Raw genomic sequence first — 23,342 nt, forward strand, 5'->3', positions numbered from 1 at the left:
AGTTTGCTAATGATAGCAACAATTAAAGTTTATGCTGCATTAATTTTCAGGAACAATAAAAGTTACAAAAGTAAATGGCCTTTAAATCTCTCTTTAAGCGCTTCATGAAATACACGTTAGGAACATTGTGTGCCTGCGTGGTTTACTACTTTCTCATATCTTAGTCTTGTTTGTAGAGCAACAGCTCATAAACTCCTGCTTAGTAATGGGGTTGTGTAAATCTCTGTTGAGGAACTGCCCTTTTAAAATACAAACTTCCGTACAACATTCTCCCAAAAGACTCCCTGTAATAAAAGTAGGTCAGAGGCTAGCAAGTGCCTGTGAAGGTTGCAGTGTGGGGCACAGTGCCTCTTTGGCCTTGTCTTTGCTGCTAGTGTGTTTTAGTTTGTTACTGCAGGGTATCAAACCTGTGTGAGCTAGCCTGAGGTAAAAACACAGTGAAGACAGGACATTTTGGCTCACATTTGCTGAGACTCCAACTAGACATCCCTGGCTGGCCTGTGCTTGCTAACTCAGGCTTGGGTGAAGAAACTGTTGAGTTGTCATGCAGGCATTCAGGCTCTGGCTGTGACCCAGACACTGGGGCTGTCCCGCCTCTGAGGAAATCGGTATGTCCCAATGAATACAGACTTATCTCATAAAACTGGAAGGGACCTTGAGAGGTCGAGCCCAGTCCCCTGCCCTCTTGGCAGGACCATGCACCTTCTCTGAGAATTTTTTGTTAAATCTGTTTGCCCCAGGCCCTTAAATGGCCTCTTCAAGGATTGAACTCACAACTCTGAGTCTATAAGGCCAGTGCTCTATAGTTTGCACCCCTTAGTCTGCGTTGGCTGTGACAAGTTTTACTAGCAGTACAGAAATACCAAAAGGGACTTAGGTGGCAAGTCCCAATTTTAGGCTCCGCTCCTCAACATTCTTACTGAACTTGGCACTTGCTTAAATGTTCCAGGAAAAATCCCCTTGGTGCTCAGGTGTCTCCCTCTTGAGTATTTGCACTGCTGCCAAGCCCTAAGCATATGCATGCCCATCTCCTGCCCCTCCCTGAATGGTAGAAGGAATTATGGGATCTGGGAAGGGGCCTTGAGGGGCCATCTAGTTGAGTCCTCTGCACTCGTGTCAGGAGCGGTGTTAGGTGAACCATCCCTGCCTCTACATTAGACTGGGGTCTCGTGCTTCTCCGGAGTGGGCTCTAATCGTGGATCTATGATACATTTTTATTGCATGGCCCGTCAGGCTCCTGCTGAAGCTGTCGCAGTGAGTATAAATATAGTCACAGGAGCAGGGGAGCTGGATTTTGGGCTTGCTGCTCCCTGATGCGTCCCCTAATCACTGGTCTTTGGATTTGTTCTTTCTCGCTCTGGCCCCAATGATGGCCGCAATTATTTACACACTGCTACACTACTGTGCTCAGAAGAGTGAAAGTGGGACCCTGTGTAATTTGTCTTTGGTGAAAACTGTGGTGCAGACAGGGCTTGGGCATCTTTACCACAGTGTCATCAAATCCTGTTCAGAGTGGGTCCAGACAGTGCTGTGGTACAAATGCACGAAGGCCTGAGCCCTGTCTACACTACAGTTTCTGTCAGCAGTGGTGAAAGATGGACGTAGTTCTAGCTAGTAGGTTGCAGCAGCCATGAACGAAAGAAAACCCCCTCTACAAGCTGCTGCAGTGGATTAAACCATAGGGAGGTGTACTTTTTAGAATGTGGTACCTGAAGTGTTACCAATACCAAGGTACTGTCAGTGGGAGAGAATATCTGTCTTGTTGATGTAGGGTCAAATTCTCTTCTCTCAGTGAGATTACATTGTAACTGGGAAGAAAATGCAACCCCTAATTACAAGGTTAATTCAGACACACTTTAATTGTGACACTGATGGAAGGCTTAGCAGAGAGTGAACATTTTAGCTTCTGATTTGTGCTGGTACCACTGCCCTTATATTATAGCCAGTTCCTGCCATGATTTGGCATTAATCAGTGCGTGTGTTTTTGTTTTTGTGCTGATACTTGCCGCTATATAATAGCGGCTCCTCAGCAGCCCCAGCCGCAGGATTGGAGGGGTGGGGGAGCCAGCTGAGTACCATCTCCTCTTTTTTATAAGAAAAAGGACCGGTGTTAATGATATATATGGCAATGCAGGTAGGAATGTTAATCTGATCTGTATTCTAGAACTTGATTGTGGTTGAGGAAGGGAAGTGTTTTCTATAGGTGATTGTTCCAGGTTGATCTCCCTACACATAAATGTTCCTTAATATACAATTATTTTGGGGGGAAATCTGTATTTGATGCTTAAGTTGAAGGTTGCTTTTGGGTGATGGTTTTTCACAGGGTCCACATTAAGTTCAATGGCTTTTTATTTATTTTGCATATGTACCTACATATCTATATAAAAAAGAGGCCAATTTAAAGGTCTTCTCCAATCAGAATGTGACTTCAGTGATAATTTCATATGTGACACATTTGACCATTTAAACCTTCATTTTGTATTCAATGTGAATAGATCTTTCGTTATTGGTAGGAAAGCACAAGGTTTACCTGGTGATTCCAGAAACCTGTGCCCCAGTTCTTCTAGGCTAACTTTCTTATGCCCATTAATCTCTTTTGTTTTATATGAACAGCTAATGGTAAACCGAGGCTGGACAACAGGGGCGGATGGGAGCTCCCATAACAAAGAATTCATCAAGTATCAAGCTGTCCTGTTCCATGTGAACCAGAAACTCATGAATTCTAGTGCTGGTACTGGTTCACTCTGGCCTTGCACAAGTCACTTAGCCTCTCTCTCTGTTCCCCTTCTGTAGAACAAGCCTAGAAAGACCCTCTTTGGACCCTGTACCTCTAAGGAAGTCTATGATCTCTCAGATACTAACAAAGGCTTTGTGTGATGATTATTTGGGTTAAGATTTGCAGAGTAAATCTCTGCAAATACAAGAGGAATTTGTAAGGAGCAGAACCCATTGAGGCAATGAGATATATAAAATTATGCTGCCAATAAAAGTTAGACCCCGACGGAGCCACCTTCAATGAGCCAGATTTTTCCAATTGCCTTTGCCAAAATCTGTGTTGCTCTAAAGAAATAGCAGTAGTGGGAACATGCGGGGGCTTACACTAGCGTAAGACTTTTAGGTTTTTGGTGGGATGCCCCTGGGTTGGATCAGTGTAAATGGATCTGAATTGGGCCCTGGGAATAATTTGGTTTTACTGTATACTCATTTGGGTTATGCAGAGTAAGCGCTTTTGCATTAGCATTTGATAGGTGCTGGAAGGCACTTAAGCTAGAAGTTCTCAAACTCTCCTACCATTTACCTTAATAGAACTATTATATTGTCCTGTCTCTCCTCCCGTTTATGGCCACATCATCCAGTTGCTTGTCTGTGTCTTCCATTAAATGCATCATTTCTGTAAATGAACCCTGGGGCTTTTATGGGCGTTTGGCTGCAATTCCAGGAATGCATTAGAGGCCTGAGGAAAGTCCCAGTCACGCAAAGCACTAAGCATGTGCTTAACTTTAAGTGTTGTAAGTTCCAGTGGCGGAAGTGGAGGTGCTCAGCTACATAAGCATGTGCTTGACTTTTCGTTACGAAGTCTGTAGAAGTGACATTTCTGTTGTGTTTCAATGGACGACATCTCTCTGAAACGGTCAGGTGAATAAAGTGACACTGCTCATCAGGAGAATACTCAGCAGTCTGTTTCTCTAATATGAGCACAGGATGCTCTATGGCAGTGTCCCTCAACCTTTTTTATAACTACTCCTTTAAAAAAAAAAAAGGGGGGTACCCCCAAACTTCTCTCACATACCCCTAAGGGTATGTGTACCACTGGTTGAGAAACATGGTCCTGAGGTAATTTGTGGTCTTGAAACAAGGGCCATTCAACCTTTCTAGGTTACTGTAGCCTTGGCAGGAGTCGGATTTGTTTTGCATACTACCAAGTTACACTTCACTTAAATTACTTACAAAAAAATGCAAAAATAGCACAGAAGATGACTCCTGAAAATTTGCTGACTTTCTACAATTTTATTGTCAAATGAATTGGAACAGAAATATTTTACTTACATTTCAGTGTAAGGCCTATGAAGCAGTAGAAACAAGTCATTGTCTGAATGAGCTTTTTGTACTGGCTTTACTAGTGTCTTTTATGTAGCTGGTTGTAAAACTAGGCAAATATCTCGATGAGTTGATGTACTCCCTGGAAGACCTCTGTGTACCCCCAAGGGTATATGTACCCCTGGTTGAGAAACACTGCCCCTATGGCATTGTGCTGGGGTTAACGGTTACAGACCACCCCTCTTTCAGTCCAACCCTTGCAGTTTTGCCACAAACAATAGCTCTCCTTGGAAATAAAAAATGGTGGGTTTTGCAAAATGTGGGCTGAGAGGTACACTGTTTCTAAAACCAAGTGATGAATTTGTAGCTCCCCATGGTTTTCTTTTCTCCTTTAGCCAGTTGTTGGATTCAAGGGCCACGCCTGCTTGTGGAACTCCCATTGACACCTGCGGGAGTGGTGGGCAAACGCTGACTCTAGAACATGGCCTCTCTACTCTTCTTTTCGCAGCAGAATAAGCTTGGACTGCCCCTGTGCTACAGTGACATTGCCAGCCTGCAATGCTACGATTCCCAAGAGGAACCCTGTTCTAATGCAATGTCTTTCCAGTAGCTCCACGGTCATAAATCTACTGCTATTTACAGATCTGAATCCAGAAATGTAGCATTTTTCCCTTTACCATTGGCAGCTGCTTGGGGGCAGACGTATCTGCTCTTCAGTCTTTTGGAGGATCAGCGATAAGACGACCATGGTTAAACGAGAAAATGTGAACTAATCACTGTGTCAGATTGCCTTGTTATAGGATGATCTGCATTCTTCACTAAAAGGGCTGGAGAGGCAGCAAGAGAAACAGGAAAAACCAGCAGTTGTGCATCTGCTCCCTTCAGTTATTGTACTGACAGTGTCCTGCCCTTGCTCAGGCACAGGTTCACTGAACAGAGTGGGTTATGCCCAAACTGCCCAGGGTCTGGTATCTTGTGTCCAGGTGGCTTATCAGGTCCAGACAATAGCATCAACATATGTGCCTAGACACAGATGTCTTAATGAACAAGAAACAAATACTTGGCAGTTGGTTTCCCGTCACTGAGGGATTCCTCACTGCAAGCATCAGAGCTAACTTCTGTATGTTGGAAGGCCACAATCAAGCTCAACCTTGTGATCACTGTGCTCCCAAAAATCCTATCCAAGACCATGATAAGGAAAGCAAGATCTGTCCCAAATTACTGTCCCTTGCCATCTAGGAGAGCGCAGAGCCCCTGTTGTGCTAGGTACTGTACATATATATAGTCAGAGACTTCAAGACTCAGAGCAAGTAGATGAGACAGAAAAAGGAGTAAGTGCTATTGTCTCCGTTTTACATGGGGAGTGAAAGCACAAAGATTAAGTGACTTTCCCAGAGTCAAACAGGAAGTTTGTGGCAGAGTTGGGAAATGAGCCCCCAGTGCTCACAGGACCATCATCCCCTCAAATTTCTGCCCTGCGTTAATGGGACAGACAAGTTGTTGCCAAGAATGAGCCTTCCCTGATCAGTCTTGTGCTTTTATTAGCAACATAAATGCCAGCATGACTCTCTCATTGCTACAACATGTTAAACACCTTGGAAATGTTTCCTTAAACTCTAGGTCAGTCTTATGAAATCCGTCTACTTGAGAATAGGAAATTGGGAGAGTTTCAAGATTTAAACACAAAATATGTAAAGGTAAGGAGAAATATAGATTTCTTTTCTTCCTGCTACTACATACAAACACAAATAAAGGCCCCAATCTTGCTTTTCATGGAGGACAATGGGAGACACTTTGCCATTGACTTTAATGGAAGCCGGACTGAGGGGCCCAGTTAAATTCAAAGTCGGTTACAGCTGCATGCAACTCTGCAGTTTTGCTTTGCAGGGTTTCGTCTAAACCTTTGCTTTGGTCACATTTGTGCCTTCAGAGTTTCACTCTGAGTTTTGGGTTCAGATGAATCCCAAAATTTGAAGCTAAACTGGGTTGAAACCATTAAGGATCACTCCCTCTACTGGTTTAACCCATGCAAAGCTATAAACCAACCCCAGCTTCTACATACGTGGGCTCAGATACATTTTCAGAAGGAGGACCCCAGCTTTCTACATCGCTTTGTCACTCAGGTTTTACACAGTTTCATGTTTGTTACTAGTGGACCCAACCCCAACATACAGAACTACATCCTGAGTTCTGGGTTGTTTGACTTTGGGGTTTGGATTTCCCAAATATAGGAATTTTGCAAAATTTGGTCCAGATCTTGGTTCTAGTTTCAGGCCGTCCTTGCCCAAATTCTTGTGGTTCTGATTCAGGGATTTTCATTAGAGAGAGTGGGGGGTGGGAGGGCATTTTGCAAAATTTGGATCCAGATCTGGATTTAGACACTCTCCAAAGCTGAAGCGTACTTGGATTCCATGTTTTATTCAACTCCCGGCAGGACGGATTTTCAAAATGCGGCTCTGGGTTCATATTTGCACAGCGGCTCCCAAGAGCTTGGATCTAGGTTTTGGTTTGGGCCTTTCTCTAATTCAGATGCAAATTAATCTCTCTTACATTCTGAAAGGATGGCGACAAAACAGTGGACGTCCTTGGGAAACTGGGAGGTGAGAGGGTTGCTTATCTTGTGGTAGGTACAGTGCTTTGCATGGGCAAAGTGATACATTAGTGCCAAGTCTCTTTGGCTTTGCCTCCTTTGGGCATTTGCTCAGATTCTGGCTATCAGCTCTCTGGCCATTGATGTAGTTTCACCAGTCAAAACATGACATGAGAGGGGAGCAGGCTCTGCTGGTGCAAACAGAGGCTTTCCTAGCCTATACCAGAAGAGGTTCCTTGGAGCAAATCCTACATCAGTGGCTTGGCTGTCGATTGCTGGCATCAAGGCAAATTCCTGCTGATGAGGCTTCTGAAGTGCAAAGAGATCCTGGCCTTGATGAACCATCTCTCAAGGGCATTTTGTGTGACGGAGATGGGTAGCTTTCATTGGGACGCTCTGCTCTCCTCCTCAATGGGACTTAGACATGTGGAGGAGGAACAGACCAGACTCCCATCTCTGACACTGGGAAACCAAAAACATCTCAGGAAAAATGGCTTCTGGTTGACCTAATTCATCTGTGAATCCTCTCTTAACAGAGCATCATTCGTGTGGTTTTCCATGACCGGCGGCTGCAATACACAGAGCACCAGCAGCTGGAGGGCTGGAGATGGAGTCGGCCTGGGGACCGCATCTTGGATATAGGTGAGACTATTTCATTATGGTTCCCCTGAAGGGTTTGGAAGTTGGCTGAGAGTGATGTGAGAGCTTGTCTCTTAGAAGAATTGTAATGGTGCAAAGAGGGGTGAAAGAAAGCACAGCTGCGTTGGTTTCAACTGGATATGTCCTTGGTGGTCTTGGCTTATCTAATGAGTCTGGTAACTGTATGGAAATTTGGTCGGTTGTCTTCAATTTAATATTTTTAAAATTTTAGGGGTTTTCTTCTACAGATATCCCACTGTCGGTCGGTATCTTAGATCCCAAAGCCAGCCCGACCCAGCTCAACACTGTTGAATTTCTGTGGGATCCATCCAAAAGAGCATCTGCATTTATTCAGGTAAGGAATGGATGGATGGATTCACATGCAGCCAATGGAATGGTTGATGCCTATAGATTGAACAAGTACCTGAACCAAGGGAAAGAAATATACTAATGAAAATATCCATGCTCCATCAAGGAGTGTATGCATTGATGTGTTTAGGACACTCACACCTGCCAATTTAGTATTGGGAGTGGGACTGCGTCTTCTATTCTTGACCCGTAGTATGGGCTTTGTTGTGGACAGAACGATCTGTATGTCTCTTTAGCTATCAACTCTCCTCTTAAAGATGGGTTTCAAAAAGGTCACAAACTCTAGTTTTGTCAATCCCCCAGATGGCTCAGTGTTGGCAAAATCTCGGACTTCATGGAGCTTTCTTACCCTTACTATCAAGTATTGATTTATTTATTAACCTGTGTGTATGCAATGCAAAATCAAAGCATGCTTTACTCTAGCTTCAGTTTTTCTCCAAGCCGCTTAGCCTGTCATTCTTCCAAACACTTCTTATTTTGTTTTGAACTCTTTCCCAACAAAATAGAGATGGGCCAGAACTAAACTTGAAAACCCCAGTCCTGTACATCCTTGAACTTTGGGGGCTTGACATTCCGATTTTTTATTATTATTTTTATTTATTTTTTTTATTTGTTGGCACTTTGAGCCATCTCGTGTCAAAAACTGCTTCTATTTTGCCAGGTACATTGTATCAGCACAGAATTTACCCCCAGGAAACATGGTGGAGAGAAAGGGGTGCCTTTCAGGATACAAATTGACACGTTTAAACAGAATGAGAATGGCGAATATACTGAACACTTGCATTCTGCCAGCTGCCAGATCAAAGTCTTCAAGGTATGGGCTACTTCTGGTTTTCCCAAACTTTTTCCAGCATCTCAGATGTGGAGAATGTTTGTTTATTTTGCCGTGGGTAAGGTTTTAAAAATGTTTGTATTAGTATTTCAGACATTAGGTTAAAGCAGATGAATAAAAGTATTAAACAAGTGGTGCTGCTACTCTTTTCTCCGTGGTACCTGTTGTGGAAAAGGCACAGCAGCCTAGTGCAGGGGCGGCCAACCACATGGATAGAGTGCAAAGAGCCATGTGGATAGAGGACAAAGAGTAACGTACTACGACTTATTTTGATCCATCTTTAACCCAATCCCCCTTCCCCTCCTCCAGAGCCAGACACTCCCAGCCCCCTCCCTCCCCCTGCTCTGACTCAGTGACCTCTCCTTCCTCCAGAGCCAGGCAGTACCCACCATCCCACCCTGATTTAACCCAGTCCCCCTCCCCCTGCTCTAACTCAGTGTCTTCCTGCTCCCCCAGTGCAAGGCACTCCCAGTCCCCTACCCAAAATTGATACCAGCAACTCACCAGAGCTGCCATCACTGCCACGTGCTTCTCCCAGCGAGTGGTGCGGTTCACGCACAGAGTGGCGGACGGCACTCCTGCTGTGTGTTTCTGAGCGGGAACCCCATATGATTGCTCAAAGAGCTGCATGTTGCGCCCGCCTGCCCAGCCCTAGTATGTCTAGCAATGGAGATCTCAAAGCGAACCGTATATCTAGCTACCTTCAGTAGTCCAGCCCATGAATACAGACGGCGGTCAGCCCCAGGTCTGCCAGTGGCGGGAGGGGAGGAGGCAAAGGGGCCAGTTGCCTCAGGGCCTGTCGTTTCAGAGGATCCCAGTGCTCCAGGCCCTTTTGAAATGCCATGGCAGCACTGCTCTGTGTGTCTTTGAAGTGGGTAGGGGAGCTCAGAGCTGTGGGCTGAGTGGTGCAAAGGGCTGACTACTCTAGACCCTGCCCTTTTCGCCCCCAGGGAGCCAGAGTCTTCCTCCCACATTGCCATGGGACTTGTATTGGCTATGGGCCCCACTGATTAGCCCAGTTCTAGGGTCTTCCAGTTATCTGGAATTTTAATCAATCTGCTCTGCTTACTGGGGATGTAATGGCTTCTTGGGAAGATACCAGCACACAGACTAAAGCTCTCATCTCAGTTGCTGCAATTGCAAAAGATGCTGCCCATTGAGACACAAGGAGTGGGAAAGGGAGAGCCAAGAGCCGCTGTGAATTACTGTGCCTGTTGCATTCCAGGCCCTTGGTAACGTCTGTCGTTCTTTGTTACAATACTGAAGCCAATATTGGCTCTATTACACTGATTAACCTCCAGAGTATTTCCTCTAGATTTGCACCCATAGAGCTGAGAGCAAAATTTGGCCCTCTTTTTAGCTAGGTGAATTTTTGGTTAACTCTTCTTGAATAGTGGAGGAGCATAACTACTCCCTCGACTACTCTCCGATTAGCATTTGAAGGGTCTTAAATCATAGACTCCAAGGGCTGGAAGGTACGTTAGGAGGTCATAGACTCCAGCCTCCTGTCTAAAGCAGGACCAACCCTAACTAAATCATCCCAGCCAGGGCCTTGTCAAGCTGGGACTTAAAAACCTCTAGGCATAGAGATTCTACCACCTCTCTAGGTAACGCATTCCAGTGCTTTACTACCCTCCTGATGAAACAGTTTCACCTATTATCCAGCCCAGACCTCCCCCACTGCAACTTGAGAATATTGCTTCTTGTTCTGCCATCTGTCACTACTGAGAACAGCTTCTTTCCATCCTCTTTAGAGCCCACCTGCAGGAATCACCCACATGAGCCCAAATCCCTCAGACTCTGCTTATAAGTCATGTTGAGTAGTTCCTCTCCAGGCCATGCAATGGAGAGGAGGACGGACAACCTAGTTTTCTCTATTCATGTTTGAAGCTTTTTGGCAAACTTGGAATGAGTAGCTACTCTAATCCATACTGGTGATTGGTTTTGGGTTAGGTCTGAATCTAAACTTCCTTATAGATGGGTGGGGTGAGAGGAAGGGAGTGGTAACCATGATCCACTCTGATCCCTCTTCAGTTTCATTATATCTATATTTCCTGAAGAAATGACACAGGTGCTTATTACAATGTGGTCCGCCATCACAGGCTCAGGGTCTAAAAGAGTGTCAAATCCCTGGGCATTGTGCTGTGAAAACATAGATTGTATAGCGAGCAACATGTTTAAGAACGACAACATGCTTGGCTGTATTAACAAAGAATGTTCTCGATACAGTAGAGAATTTTTTTATATGAACTGCTGCTTGAAAAATAGAGGCCTTGTCCTGTCCTTGTTTCATGAGTAGAGTGCCCACTGATGTCAATGAGGCTTTTGTGCACAGATAGATGAAACCTGTGGCCCCCCTGCTAGCCACCCTGTGAAGTGAGGCATAAGGAAAAGCTTGTGCTCTGTGCTTATAGCCTAAGGGAGCTGACAGAAAGCAGAAAACTGACAGAGAGAAGATGGAGAAGAAGACTGCCCAAGAGAAGGAAAAATACCAGCCCTCTTATGACACGACCATCCTCACAGAGGTGAGATGCGTATACATCACACTGGTTTCCTATGTTGGGCTACATACTTAACATGGTAAAGGGAATTACATCTGAATTAGTTTGTGAGGTTCCCCTTGGCAAGATCTCATCGAGAGCGAGAGCCTAGTGGATCTAATATAAAAGGGATTAAATTTTTCATAAAAAGGTTTATTAAGTATTCAAGGTTATAAAGGATTTTGGACCTTTATGCTCTAGGGCAATTAACCCAGTTGATGTCTGGTTTGTCTTTCACTCTGGTCTCTCCATGAGCGGTCCCCTCTGAATAACTGTTCCATAAAGGTGGCTTAGCTTTCCTCTGAACCATCTGATACTGGCTGGAATCAAAGACAGGATGCCGGGATAGAAGGTCCAGTTTGGGATTTCCATTCTTTCATGGATATCCTTTAGAACAAGACATTATAGTGAATGTGGGTCTGCAATGGGCTCATGTTCAAAGAACGTTTTGTGTAGGTTATCACTTTGTCTTTTTAATGCCATGATTACACTGTACACAAACGCTTGTGTATAATCCGTATTTGGCTGCTGAAGCGCTAGCCAAGGGTACATTGATAATCTGTTTAGGAGTCAGGTATCTCCTCCCTTATGGGACTGTTCTACAGGTCTGGCATTTTAGTTGAGAACTGCCTTTGATGGGAAGATCTGATTTTAAATTTTAAATATTTTCTCCCTGGTGTGCCTGATTTTCATTTTCTTTCTGCTTGTTTTAAAGAAGCTCTGCCCAATCATGAAGAGAATGTTTGTTTGTTTTTTTGGTCAGTAGATACTTGGAATGATCAGATACCCTAGAATTTGCTTTATAATTCAGAAGCATTTGCTAGCAAGGCCCTGCTATGCATAGACATAATCCTACAACATGGACAGATACAGAGCTCTTCAGCACATTGAATCAGGAAATCCTCTAGCCCAAGTTGCTTAAGAGTTAAAGCTATATTTGTGGAGGTGATAAAACTCCAAGAATGCCACAGCTTGTCTCCTTTATCACTGCAAACAGAGACACTGCATGCTATTTTCATGGGTTCTTAACAGGGCCAGATGATGATGTTTTTTCTGGATTTACCTTACTGTAAACAATTCCACTGGCTTCAGTAAAGTTACTTCAGATTTACATCGCTAAAATTGAGTGTAGAATCCAGCCCATGTCTGCAATATTTTTGGTAGCCGTAGGTTTTCCTATTGCCCCTATTTATAATTTCCTTTGCTGATAACTTTGTCTGGACCAGGCCAGATTCTGCTCCCACACCGTTGTTGACCTGAGGTAACTTGATCTATGTGCCTCTGGCTCATCTAATTACTTAGTCATTCCAGTCTGGAGTTACTTGGGATTTATAACTGAGACCAGAATCTGGCAGCTGGGAAATTTCTGTGTTGTGCGCCACATCCTGGTTTAAATGAGGGCTGATGTATAGATGTTGCCCAGATGAAAGCAGTAGCACATTTTGGCTCAGTGTTGGTTTGGGACCAGCTTTGTGAAGAGGAGGACGTGGAGAAAACACCACTAGAACAAATCTGGTACTGCCTCTGTCCTCTTGAAATGCAGAGCACAGATCCCTGTGCCTGCTGCTCCTCTCAGCAGAGGTAATTTGCTGACCCTACTGGAGTGACTGTGCCATCTGTGGTGTGAGGGAAGAATCAGGCTCTTTATGTCCCACTGGATGAAAGCCTGCCTTTGCTCATTGTTCCCTTTTCTTGCAGTGTTCTCCATGGCCAGACTTGCCTTATCAAGTGAACAATGCTCCATCTCCAAGCTACAACAGTTCTCCAAACAGCTTCAGCCTTGGAGATGGGTATGTAATAACTGCTTTCTCTTCTTGGTTGATGTGTAGCCGGTGTGCTGGCCTCGGTTGGATACCGTGTAATAAATAAATCAAGTAGCAGCATTGCCTGAAGTCCAGTGCTCATTCCAGCTTTAAAGTCCCCCTGTTCCCTCAAGAATTCCAGGAAGGATCTGGCTGCACTTCCTACCTCCTTGCAGCTCAACTCTGTGGTTATGCAGTCCTGATCTGCTTGCTGGACTGGACTGGGGAAGGGAATAATATTTTGCACTGAGCCACTATGGCAGGGGGTGGCCAACCAGTTAGGGACAAAGAGCCACGGGGATAGAGTGCCAAAGATCCACACAACTAGCGTGCAAAGAGCCATGTGTTTATTTTTATCTCTCTATCTAGATGTAATAGAGAAGAATAAATACATAATACATGGCTCAGTTCCTTCCCCCTCCCGCCAGAGCCAGGCACCCCCAGTCCATGCCCTTTTTCTAACTCATTGCTCAGGTGCACAGGTCTGAGGAGGAACTGCATTTAATGGCTCAAAGAGCTGTGGGTTAACCACCTATACACTATGGGGTGGTCTATGGAAGCTCTGCTCTATATGTCAGACAGGCTTGTGTTAGGTTGTAAGTGTATGTAATGGATATCTAGCATTTTCATTTTAAGTACGGAGACGGTTGCTAGTATCTCAGCTCTGCACTGACAGACACAGGCCTGGTGGGGAGGGGAAACATGCACATTAGCTGAGTGGTCTCCTTTATTGAAAGGTAACTAATTAGCTCCACAAGCAAATCTTTGGCTTTTCCTTAAGGCCCAGTCCGCACTGGAGGATAAAACATGTTTGTTTGAAACATGGTTTAAACCAGTCTGGGCTAATGCTGTTCAAATACAATTTGCCCTTTTGAAAATAAATAAGAGCAGGGTCAAATTGTGGAGTCCTGCCTGACTTGGTTTTTGTCCAGACAAATTCATGTGAAAGTCCCTGGGTGTTTAGTGGAGGGAGGAACTCAGTCCAGGGTTGGTAAAACATTTTGTGCCTAGCCTGCATTGGTGGGGCACTCCAAGTTGCCATGATGATGTGTTTCAGTTCAGTACAGAGCTTAAGAGGCTTGATCATCCTAGCAGTTGCACCTCGGGAAATTAGGAGTTTGTGTGCAGCTGATGACACGGTCAGAGTCAAGGTTGGCTTTAGTCTAGAAATGTCACATACAAGAGTAAAGACAACGGCTCTCTGCAACCTGCTGAATATTTGTTCCATGGAAGCAGGATTATTAAATCTGGTGGCCTTCCCCCCCACCCCGCCCTTTTCCTTGGTAGACATCCCTCTCAAAGAGGTAGTGCAGCTCCATCAGAAGAGAGATTTAAAAGGCAATAATTTCTCAGACCCTCTGCGTGAAAAGCAATAGCAAAGTTGGGAGCTGAGTTGCAGAATTTTGTCAAAACTGATTGATTGGAAAAATAACAGATCCAATTAGAGGGGGAGGAATAATCGATTTGGTATAAAATTCCTGCCAGGAAAGACAAAGGGAGGGTGGGGAAAGACAATCAACAATTTTCAATGTCAATTTTTAAATATTTTTTTTCTCTCCCTGCTTTGTATAATTTTTAGCAACAGTTCTCCAACCCACCAAGTGGAGCTCCTGCCTCCCAGCAGTGATGTAAGTATGTGAGATCATGTTAATGTAGTGCTTTTTTTTTTTTAGGACACTGCTGAACAGTTCATTTCAAGACCCTCTTATTCTTTTTGCAATGTAGCACCTCCTGCCCTCTGCGTCTATTCAAGATGTGCAGCAGTGGCTTCATCGTAATAGGTTTTCACCATTCTGTAGACTCTTCTCAAGTTTCTCGGGTGAGTTGAAGTGGTCTGTGGTGTGTGTTTGTTTCTGCTGTTGCAAGCATGGATCATGCTTTGGAGACTGGTAGTGTCTGCCAAAGAGGAACGGTGAGCTGGCATTGGGAGGAACCTTTCAAAAAATTGGTCACAGTTTCCAAAAGTGGATGCCTAAAGTTAGGTTCCTAAATCCCTGTAAAGGCAGCTAAATAGTGTCAATAGGAGCTGCTTAGATACTCAGAACTTGTGAGAGTTGGGCCATTTATTTAAGTACCAAAATACAGGCTTGGAAGTCTACTTTTGGGCAACCTGGTTTTGGAAACTTTGGCCACTGAAATTCTGCTCTCTCATTGGTGCATGAAATGTGGGTGGGTAGTTCCTGTTTTTACACAGACTTCCATCATGTTAGAGAAAGGGGCCTACTGTGAAGATCTCTTACAAAGCCGGGACCTCTTTATATGTAGCTTGTGAAGGCTGAACTTAATGGACACATCAGGAGCTCCTTGCATCCCCCTGGATCCCAGCCCGCAAGCTCCCTATGGGCAGCCTCCCAGCTTCCTCTCTCTCTCTCAGGGACTCTCTACAGCTTCTCTCCCTCTCTCTGCCCCGTTTTGTCCTGCAGGGTTTCTGTGTACCTCCCATGTTTCCTCTCTCATGCCAGGATCTCCCGCTCTCCCCTCTCTTCCTGTGCTAGGAGCTCTATGTGCACCCCTGTTCCAACCTTACCTCCCATATTAAGGGTTCTGTATTCCTCCCATGCAAGTCATCCTTTCTGCCCCCACATGCCTAGGCCTGTGTGCACACACTCCTCTTCCCGTCCCCACACTTACTTCTCTGGGAGATACGGCATTCAGTTGGTCAAGGTGTCAATGAATTGAACTCTATGGGTGTTCCAGGGCTGGGCCACCCCTGGGGAAAAATGGTGGGTGCTCTGCAGCCGTTAGCAGTCTTCTTATCAGCCTCCCCTCCCCCATCAGCACTTCTCATTTCTTGGTGGGCTCCTCCAATCAGTGCCTCTTCCTCCCAGCACTTCCTTCCTGCTGTAATTAGCTGTTTCTCATCATGCAGGAGGCTCTGGGGAGATGGATGGAGGAGCAAGGGTGCAACACGCTCAGGAGAGGGGGCAGAACAGGCTGGAAAGGGGTAAAGTTGGGGACAGCTTGGGATTCTCGCACCCCTGGTACTTTGAAAAGTCAATGCCTGCAGTTAGGAGGCTGAGGAGAGATTGGGTATTCTTGTGCTGGAAGGTATTAATGGGTGCCATCAACCAGATGTTGATTTAGAGACAAGTGCAGAGGTCCTTGAAGTTGTGATTGTGCTAATCAAAAGTCAGGGGCTCTGTGTGTCTCCCATTCTCCCCCAAGTCAAGAAGGGAAATCCAATATCCTTTGGTGCCTAGTACTTTCTCCAGAGAGAGAAGGTTGGCAAGATGTAATTTCTCTTATTGGACCAGTTTTAGAAGAGCACTGTGTAAGACTGAAAGCTTGTGTTTCAGCAGCTGAAGTTGGTCCAATAAGAGATGGTGTTCCTCACCTTGTCTCTCCAGTAGCATGGAACTGACACGGCTGTAACAATACTGCATAGTATGTTCTCTGAAACATTGAAATTTTGATCAGATGAGGTACTCAGAAGATACGCTATAGACAGACAAACTGAGGAATGTCGGCAAGTTGAGTTAAGGCCTCCACCATCTTCACCAACATAAATACATTTAGAAATGTCTTTACACAGCAGGAAAACTTGTTCTTCTACTCATTGCCACCCTTAGTCATCTATGGCAGCAAGGATTGCATGGCCACATTCTGTTTCATTTTACTCCATTAAAACCCCGTTAACTTTTGTATTGAGAGCAGATTTTTGGCCTGCTGTTTAACTTGGGCATGGGTGACAGTTGAAAGCTCTTCCTCTGGACCACTGCTCCTTATTTGCTGTTGTGTGAGCTTGGAGAAAATCTGTTGTGAAGGGAAGGATTGCAATGCACACCCGAGGAATCATAAGGGTTCACCTGGCATCTCTTCAGAGGGCCAGTTCTACAGGATTCATACTATTTGAAAACTTTTTTGGTTTTGTTTAACTATTTAAAAATAACCTTGGAATGGCTGACCTAGGTGCTGACTTGCTGAAGATGTCCAAAGAAGACTTTGTTCAGATCTGTGGGCCTGCTGATGGAATTCGGCTCTTCAATGCAATTAAAGGAAGGTTTGTACGGGTCACTTCCAGATGCTAACTTTGCAGCCTCCTTGGCACTTCCAGTGTTAATCCAATATCTCTGGTTAGAGCACCTCTGTAAAGTCTTCCAAGTGGGTGTCCTTAGAGGCTGGCTGGCTCAGGGGGTTGGCAGTGGGTTGTTCACCCTAAGGTATGGGATTGAATGTGTGCTAAGGGCCTCCTGGGAGATGCTGAACACCCTCTGTCTTACTTGCTTTCTAGAAGTTGAGGATGTTCAAGTTTGCAGATGATACCCAGCTGAGAGGGGGTTGCAACTGCTTTGGAGGATAGGGTCATAATTCAAAATGATCGGGAGAAATGGTCTGATGTAAATAGGATGAAGTTTAATAAGGGCAAATGCAAAGTACAGTAAACTCTTTCATAGCTGGCAGCCCTGGGATTGGGAGGTTGCCAGGTAATCAAACATTCTGGATAATAGAGAAGGATACCTAGCAAAGCATAGCACTAAAGAAAAACAAGATTAGATACTAAGAAACAAAAATGTATGCTGAGTACTTCATTTACCAAAAATAGCAGTATTGCATACTGTAAACTTATACAGTATTTGGTGTATTTGTTTGTATTTGCTTTCATTATACTGTAGTTATAGAAGATCCTAACTAAAATTTACTTATGGTTAAAACGCTGGTTATTTGAGAGGTCCAGATGATAGAATGCCAGGTATGAAAGAGTATATTATAGTCCACTTAGGAAGGAGCAATCGTACAAACATATAGAAGGCCACGTCTACACTAGCCCCAAACTTCTAAATGGCCGTGCAAGTGGCCATTTCGAAGTTTACTAATGAAGCGCTGAAATGCATATTCAGCACTTCATTAGCATGCAGGCAGCCACGGCGCTTCGAAATTGACGCGGCTTGTCCTGACGGGGCTCCTTTTCGAAAGGACCCTGCCTACTTCGAAGTCCCCTTATTCCCATGAGCAGATGGGAATAAGGGGACTTCGAAGTAGGTGGGATCCTTTCGAAAAGGAGCCCCGTCGAGACAAGCTGTGCAGCGGCGAGCCGCGTCAATTTCGAAGCGCCACAGCCGCCCTCATGCTAATGAAGCGCTGAGTGTGCATTTCAGCGCTTCATTAGTAAACTTTGAAATGGCCATTTGCATGGCCATTTCGAAGTTTGGGGCTAGTGTAGACATAGCCGAAGTGACTGTCTAGGAAGGAGTACTGCAGAAAGGGATCTAGGGAATCATAATAGACCACAAGCTATATAAGAGTCAACAGTATGATGCTTTTGCAGAAAACAGCAAACATGATTCTGGTATGCATTAAGACAAGTGTTGTGAGCAAGACACAAGAGGTCATTATGCCACTCTACTCGGAACTGATTAGGTCTCAACTGGAGTATTGTGTCCAGTTCTGGGCACTACACTTCAGGAAAGATGTGGCAAAGTTGGAGAATGTCCAAAGAAGAGCAACAGGAATGATCTAAGGGTCTAGAGAACATGAGCTATGAGGAAAGACTGAAAGAACTGGGCTTGTTTAGTTTGGAAAAAAGAAGACTGAAAGGGGTCATGATAGCAGTTTACAAGTACCTGTAAGAGTTACAAGGAGGATGGAGAAAAATTGTTCTCTTGGCTTAAACTGCAGCAAGGGAGGTTTAGGTTGGATATTAGGAAAAACTTCCTAACTCTCAGGGTGGTTAAGCATTGGAATAAACTGTCTAGGGAGGTTGCAGAATCTCCAGTACTAGATATATTTAAAAGCAGGTTAGGCAGTCATCTATCAGGGATGGTCTAGAGAGAGTGTTTGGTCCCACCCTGAGTGTTTGGTTAGGGGGCTGGACTTGATGGCATCTTGAGGTTTCTTCTAGCTCTAGTTTTCCATGCTCAGTTCCTCTTCCAGCATCTCCCAGGATTAGAAAGGTCCTGTACATGATCTTCCGGTTCTGCTTGTCTCCTGCAGGGCTAACGTAATGATTCCCCTTAGCTGCTTGTTTACATACTACCCAAATAAGTTGACAACAGCTGTTCCAGGATGTTGCATTGGTGTGCACTGATCCACAGTGGTAACCATGAAGAACATACAGATTTTGTTTTTTGCACCCATAGGAATGTAAGGCCTAAGATGACCATTTATGTATGCCAAGAACCAGAGCAGAACAGGTCACATCTGCATCACAAACGAGAGAGTGGAGAAGGCAATCTGTGCGGTACGTTTCCTGAACTCTGCTCCCACAAGGGGTAGTCTAGCAAGGACAATACATTGGCTCTGCATGCCACATCTGACTGCTCCAAAAAAGATGTGTAGATGCTCTGGGAGTGGGGCGGGCTTTTGACAAGATAGATCCGCTTTTATGCATAGACGGGATTTTTCAACAGAAGTTTTGTTAGAACATTTCTTCCGACAGTAACTTCTATAGACAGATGTGTCTAGTTAAGATGTAGCCATAGAGTTCTGCTGGTCCCAAGTATCTCCACTTAAATCCTCATCAAATGAAAAATATGAACAAATTGTGCTGGAAATGCTTTAATAGTTTCTGCAAACTGGGTGTTTCAGGTGTATCCAAAATGGAGTCATAAGAATCACAAGACTCTTAAGAAAATCAAGTAGCACTCATATAATAGGAGTTACATTTAGTTTCTTGTGATATGTGACTTCATGAGGCATTCTTGAGCCTTATTTTAGGGAAACCTGGGCCAAAACTCTTCTAGATTTTGCTTGTTGTCTTTGTGTGCAATGAAGTAAATATTAACCATTTAGAGGCAGATCCTTAAACTGGCATAAATTGGTGCTACTTCAAAGATGCTACGCTCACTTACACCAATAGTAGATCTGGCCTTTCATCTTTCTATCCAGTTCATTCATTGAAGTCTAAACTTTCTGATTGTACGTATAATGGCTTATTTCCCTTCATTATTGCAGTGTATCATGCAGTCTTCTTGGAAGAATTGACAACCCTGGAATTAATTGAGAAGATTGCAAACTTGTACAGCATTTCCCCACAGCAGATAAACCGGATCTATCGGCAAGGTCCTACGGGGATCCACGTTTTAGTGAGCAATGAGGTATGGGGCTTGCTGAAGCAAACACATCTCAGTATCAGAGTTCAAGACAGGTGCCTGGCTTCCTTTATTTGTTTTTTTTATTATACTTAGTCCTACCTTTAAAACTATGGAAGAGTCTGCAAGGGAACTAGTCAAGATTACTAGGGCTGAAAAATTGTTTGACTTTTACACTTGCCCCCAATATTTGAGTCTTACATTGAAGAATTCAGACATACTATCTTTTTTTCCTTCTTCCTTCTCCTTAAGGAAAGTTGTTAAGTGATTTTTGCTGTAGTATGAGATATATTGTAATTGCAGTGAATTTCAAAAGTGATCACTTTCTGGATGCCTGATCTGAAAATTGGGGCTTTTAAGATTGTACATCCAGAAATCACATGCCACTCACTGTTATGTCTTAGGCTTGGCCTGCGCTAAGGAGTTAAGCTGATTGCAAATATGCAATTCTAGCTACAGCAGTTGGGTAGCAAGAGTCAGCGTATCTGCAATTGACTTACCTGGCTGTCCACACAGAAGGAGGTTGACGGGAGATTTTCTCCTGTCAACCTCCCTCACTCGTCGTGATATGCAGGAGTACTACGAGGGTTGACTGCTGACCCCAGAGAGTTTCATTTCATGGGTCTCTGACAGGTGTGTGAAATCAAAGTGTAGACATCCCCTTAGCCAATGGTTGCAGACATTGAACCAAAGTTATTGCTTGCCATGTGCATTGAGCAATATCCCTGAATTCTTGGCACTAGTCTGCTTATAGCAGCACTTTATTTGGTCTGCTCCGTTTTGCATGTTGTTAGTGAATTTCCCTACTCTTTCTTTTCCTTTTCTCTAAAGGTCTTGCAATTTTCATGTGCCAGAATCACTTGGAGAGCTTCATTTAGAGGCACTGGCCCTACAAAGGAACATTGTTAAAGCAAACCAAGCAGAGAGCAGGACTGAAATGGGTCCTAAATTTAAGCCAGTAATGCTCTTGCTGAAAGTCTCCTTGCCATTTCACCCCGATTAAATCAGAAATCTGCAGCGTTTAATAGTCATGAAGTGCTTTGAGGCAGCCTGTAAGGGGGATGAGGGGGGAAATTGCCTCAACTCCCTCTGGTGTGAGGGAGCCTTAATTAAATACTTCAGTTACTTATTAACAATAGCTGCTACTTTATTTTTAGTCTTTGGTATTTTAGTGGCTGAGGCAAACGTGGTGCAAGCGAGAGGCTCTGAGTTAATGTATTTCATGCATCATTAGGTGCATGCGCACATACTGTGTGCTGTGCAGTCTAATTTGGTGGGGACCAAAAGGAGTGTGGGTGGGAGGGGAGGAGAGAGTTGTCGGGTTTAACTTCCCCTGAGGGGAACCAGAGGTGGAAAGGGAGGTTAGTATGGGACCTTGAAGCCACTGGAGGTGGGGTTGCTTTGCTTGCTATGGAGGGTCCAGCTTAAACAGAAAGGGGCCAGATTTTCAAGTGCTCAGCTCACAATGAGACAAGACACTCACGAGCTGAGGATATTCAGCCCTTAATTTCCTTCAGCTCGCATTGTAACACTTCAAGTGAGTTTCCCAGCCTGATCAGTTACTGGGAGATTTCAAGGGATGCTGAGCTTTTCTTTAAACCCTGTTTGCATCTGGTGAGTAACTAGCTCTCCTTGGGTTAGCCCCTCACCCTATCTGCAGTGACTTTGCTCTTCTCTTTGGCTATGTCTACACTAGAGGGGTTAGCTGGCAAAACTTGTGAGGGGCCCACACTAAAAATGCATTCTGTTGACGTGGTGTCAACAGAACTCAGCCCTTTTGACAGCTTTCTGCCTTTCCCCCAGCAGCCAGAATGCCTTTCTCGACATAATCTGTCGACAGAAAAGCCGTGTGGACATTCCAAGGGGACCTCTGTCAGCAGCCGGGGCTTCGGGGTCATTGAGCAGCCTTGTCTGCTGTGCTTCCGGTTGGCTGTTCTGTCGAGAGAGTGGCCGGGCCGTCTGGCTTCTGTCTGTCAACAGCAGATCGACAGAACGATCTGCTTTCATGTGTGTCTGCAAGCTGTTGACAGCAGTTTTGTCAGAAGATATCTTCTGACAGTATCTTCTGTCGACAGATCACTGTAGAGTTTCTCATGTGAATTTGGCTAAGTCTGCACTAGGCAAAGTAAGCTGACCACAGATACGGCAGCTGCGTAGTGAAAATCGGTGAGTGGCTCAGTCTTCTGGGGTAGTGTAGATGTAGCCTTAGAGAGGGTGTGTGCGTATTGTCTGTTTGCTGAGAGGAAGTAAAAGGCAAACATTACGTATAAGCAAAGTAATCTGATGTATGCTGTTTAGCTTATTTTATTTTAGGACATTGATATCAATGTTAAGAAGGACTCCATTTGTCCATGGGTAGGAGCGACCCTCCCCTCCTTTACACTAGGAGATCCATTGTTAGACTTTATAAGAAAGGACCATATCTCAGTACTTGTAAATGAGCATCATTTGTCTGACGTCAATGGAGCTGCGCCAGTTTGCAGCACCTGAGAATACGAGCATGGCTGTTAACTTTCTAGCAAAAAGACTTGCGGTCCTTGTCAGGTTGTGCTTACCTTAAAGGTGCTTGCCATTGATGTTAGTGGTGCAGGATCAGGTGGTGTTTGGAGGGGGAATAGTCTGCCAAGTAAGCAATAGAAGCCCTGGTACTTGGGACATTTTAAAATAAATCAGTGAAAATACTAGTAAATGTATCATAAGCCTGCGTTAGGACATTGGCTCCAGCTGGTGTAAATTGGCCTCGTTCTGTTGACGTTAATGGAGATAGGCCAGTTAAAGGGCCAGATTCTTGCCCAATGCAGACTGAGGGTGGACTGGGTGACTTGACATAGCAGGAAAAAAAAAAGAATTTGTGTTGTTATCTTTGGACTCACTCCTGCAAAGTGCTGACCATTCTAGAAGTGATCAAACAAAACACTTAAGCCTGAGTTAGTGTCATTGGCTTTAATGGGCTCCTCTTATATTGAATTGCTTTGCTGTATAGGGACAAAATGCTCAGTACTTTGTAAGATCAGATCAGTTTTGGTTAATTGTCCTTTGCTTTAAAAGGTATATTGGGCATTGAAGTGTAACTTTTGCTCCAAATGTTAAGACCTCAACGGTTATGCAGAATTTTTTTTTTCCCTGCCATTCAGATGGTGCAAAACTTCCAGGATGAATCTTGTTTTGTTATCAGCACGTTAAAAGGTATGCTAGTCTGCTGCTACTTACCACTTTCTACGTTTCTTTCAACTGCCTAAGCGCTTCAGGGAAAGAGTGGGGGAAGAAGTGAGAAATGGAAAGGCAGACTGTGACCGATACAAACAACCCAAAAATTCTTTAAATGAACTTGTTGTTTGTGTAAATCTTAAATAACATGTAGCAAATATGACTGCAAAAGTCTAATGCTTTAATTGACTGAAACTTTCTCATCTACAGTTAAATCCATATTTTGGTAAATCTAAGACCTAATTGAGGTGCAAAGTAATTATTCCTCTTAATGAAGGACTTAATTTTATGAAGAAC

General features: G+C 44.3%; 1 protein-coding gene across 2 annotated transcripts in view; it reads left to right on the forward strand.

Annotated features, from left to right (window-relative positions):
• The window catches only part of TFCP2L1 (transcription factor CP2 like 1), a 48,982-nt gene that overhangs the window by 19,518 nt on the left and 6,122 nt on the right, over positions 1 to 23,342 (forward strand). The window contains exons 3-14 of one of the 2 annotated variants that reach the window (XM_075001397.1): positions 5,659 to 5,735; positions 7,165 to 7,270; positions 7,516 to 7,622; positions 8,298 to 8,450; positions 10,883 to 10,993; positions 12,707 to 12,798; positions 14,390 to 14,438; positions 14,536 to 14,629; positions 16,720 to 16,810; positions 18,888 to 18,988; positions 19,702 to 19,894; positions 22,973 to 23,024. In XM_075001397.1, coding sequence (XP_074857498.1) covers positions 5,659 to 5,735; positions 7,165 to 7,270; positions 7,516 to 7,622; positions 8,298 to 8,450; positions 10,883 to 10,993; positions 12,707 to 12,798; positions 14,390 to 14,438; positions 14,536 to 14,629; positions 16,720 to 16,810; positions 18,888 to 18,988; positions 19,702 to 19,894; positions 22,973 to 23,021 — 1,223 coding nt within the window. In that variant the 3' untranslated portion in view covers positions 23,022 to 23,024. The remainder of the gene's footprint in view (positions 1 to 5,658; positions 5,736 to 7,164; positions 7,271 to 7,515; positions 7,623 to 8,297; positions 8,451 to 10,882; positions 10,994 to 12,706; positions 12,799 to 14,389; positions 14,439 to 14,535; positions 14,630 to 16,719; positions 16,811 to 18,887; positions 18,989 to 19,701; positions 19,895 to 22,972; positions 23,025 to 23,342) is intronic. The other variant, XM_075001399.1, reaches the window with a different exon arrangement.

This window comes from Carettochelys insculpta, chromosome 8 (genome assembly GCF_033958435.1).
Source record: "Carettochelys insculpta isolate YL-2023 chromosome 8, ASM3395843v1, whole genome shotgun sequence".
Classification (NCBI taxonomy): domain Eukaryota; kingdom Metazoa; phylum Chordata; order Testudines; family Carettochelyidae; genus Carettochelys; species Carettochelys insculpta.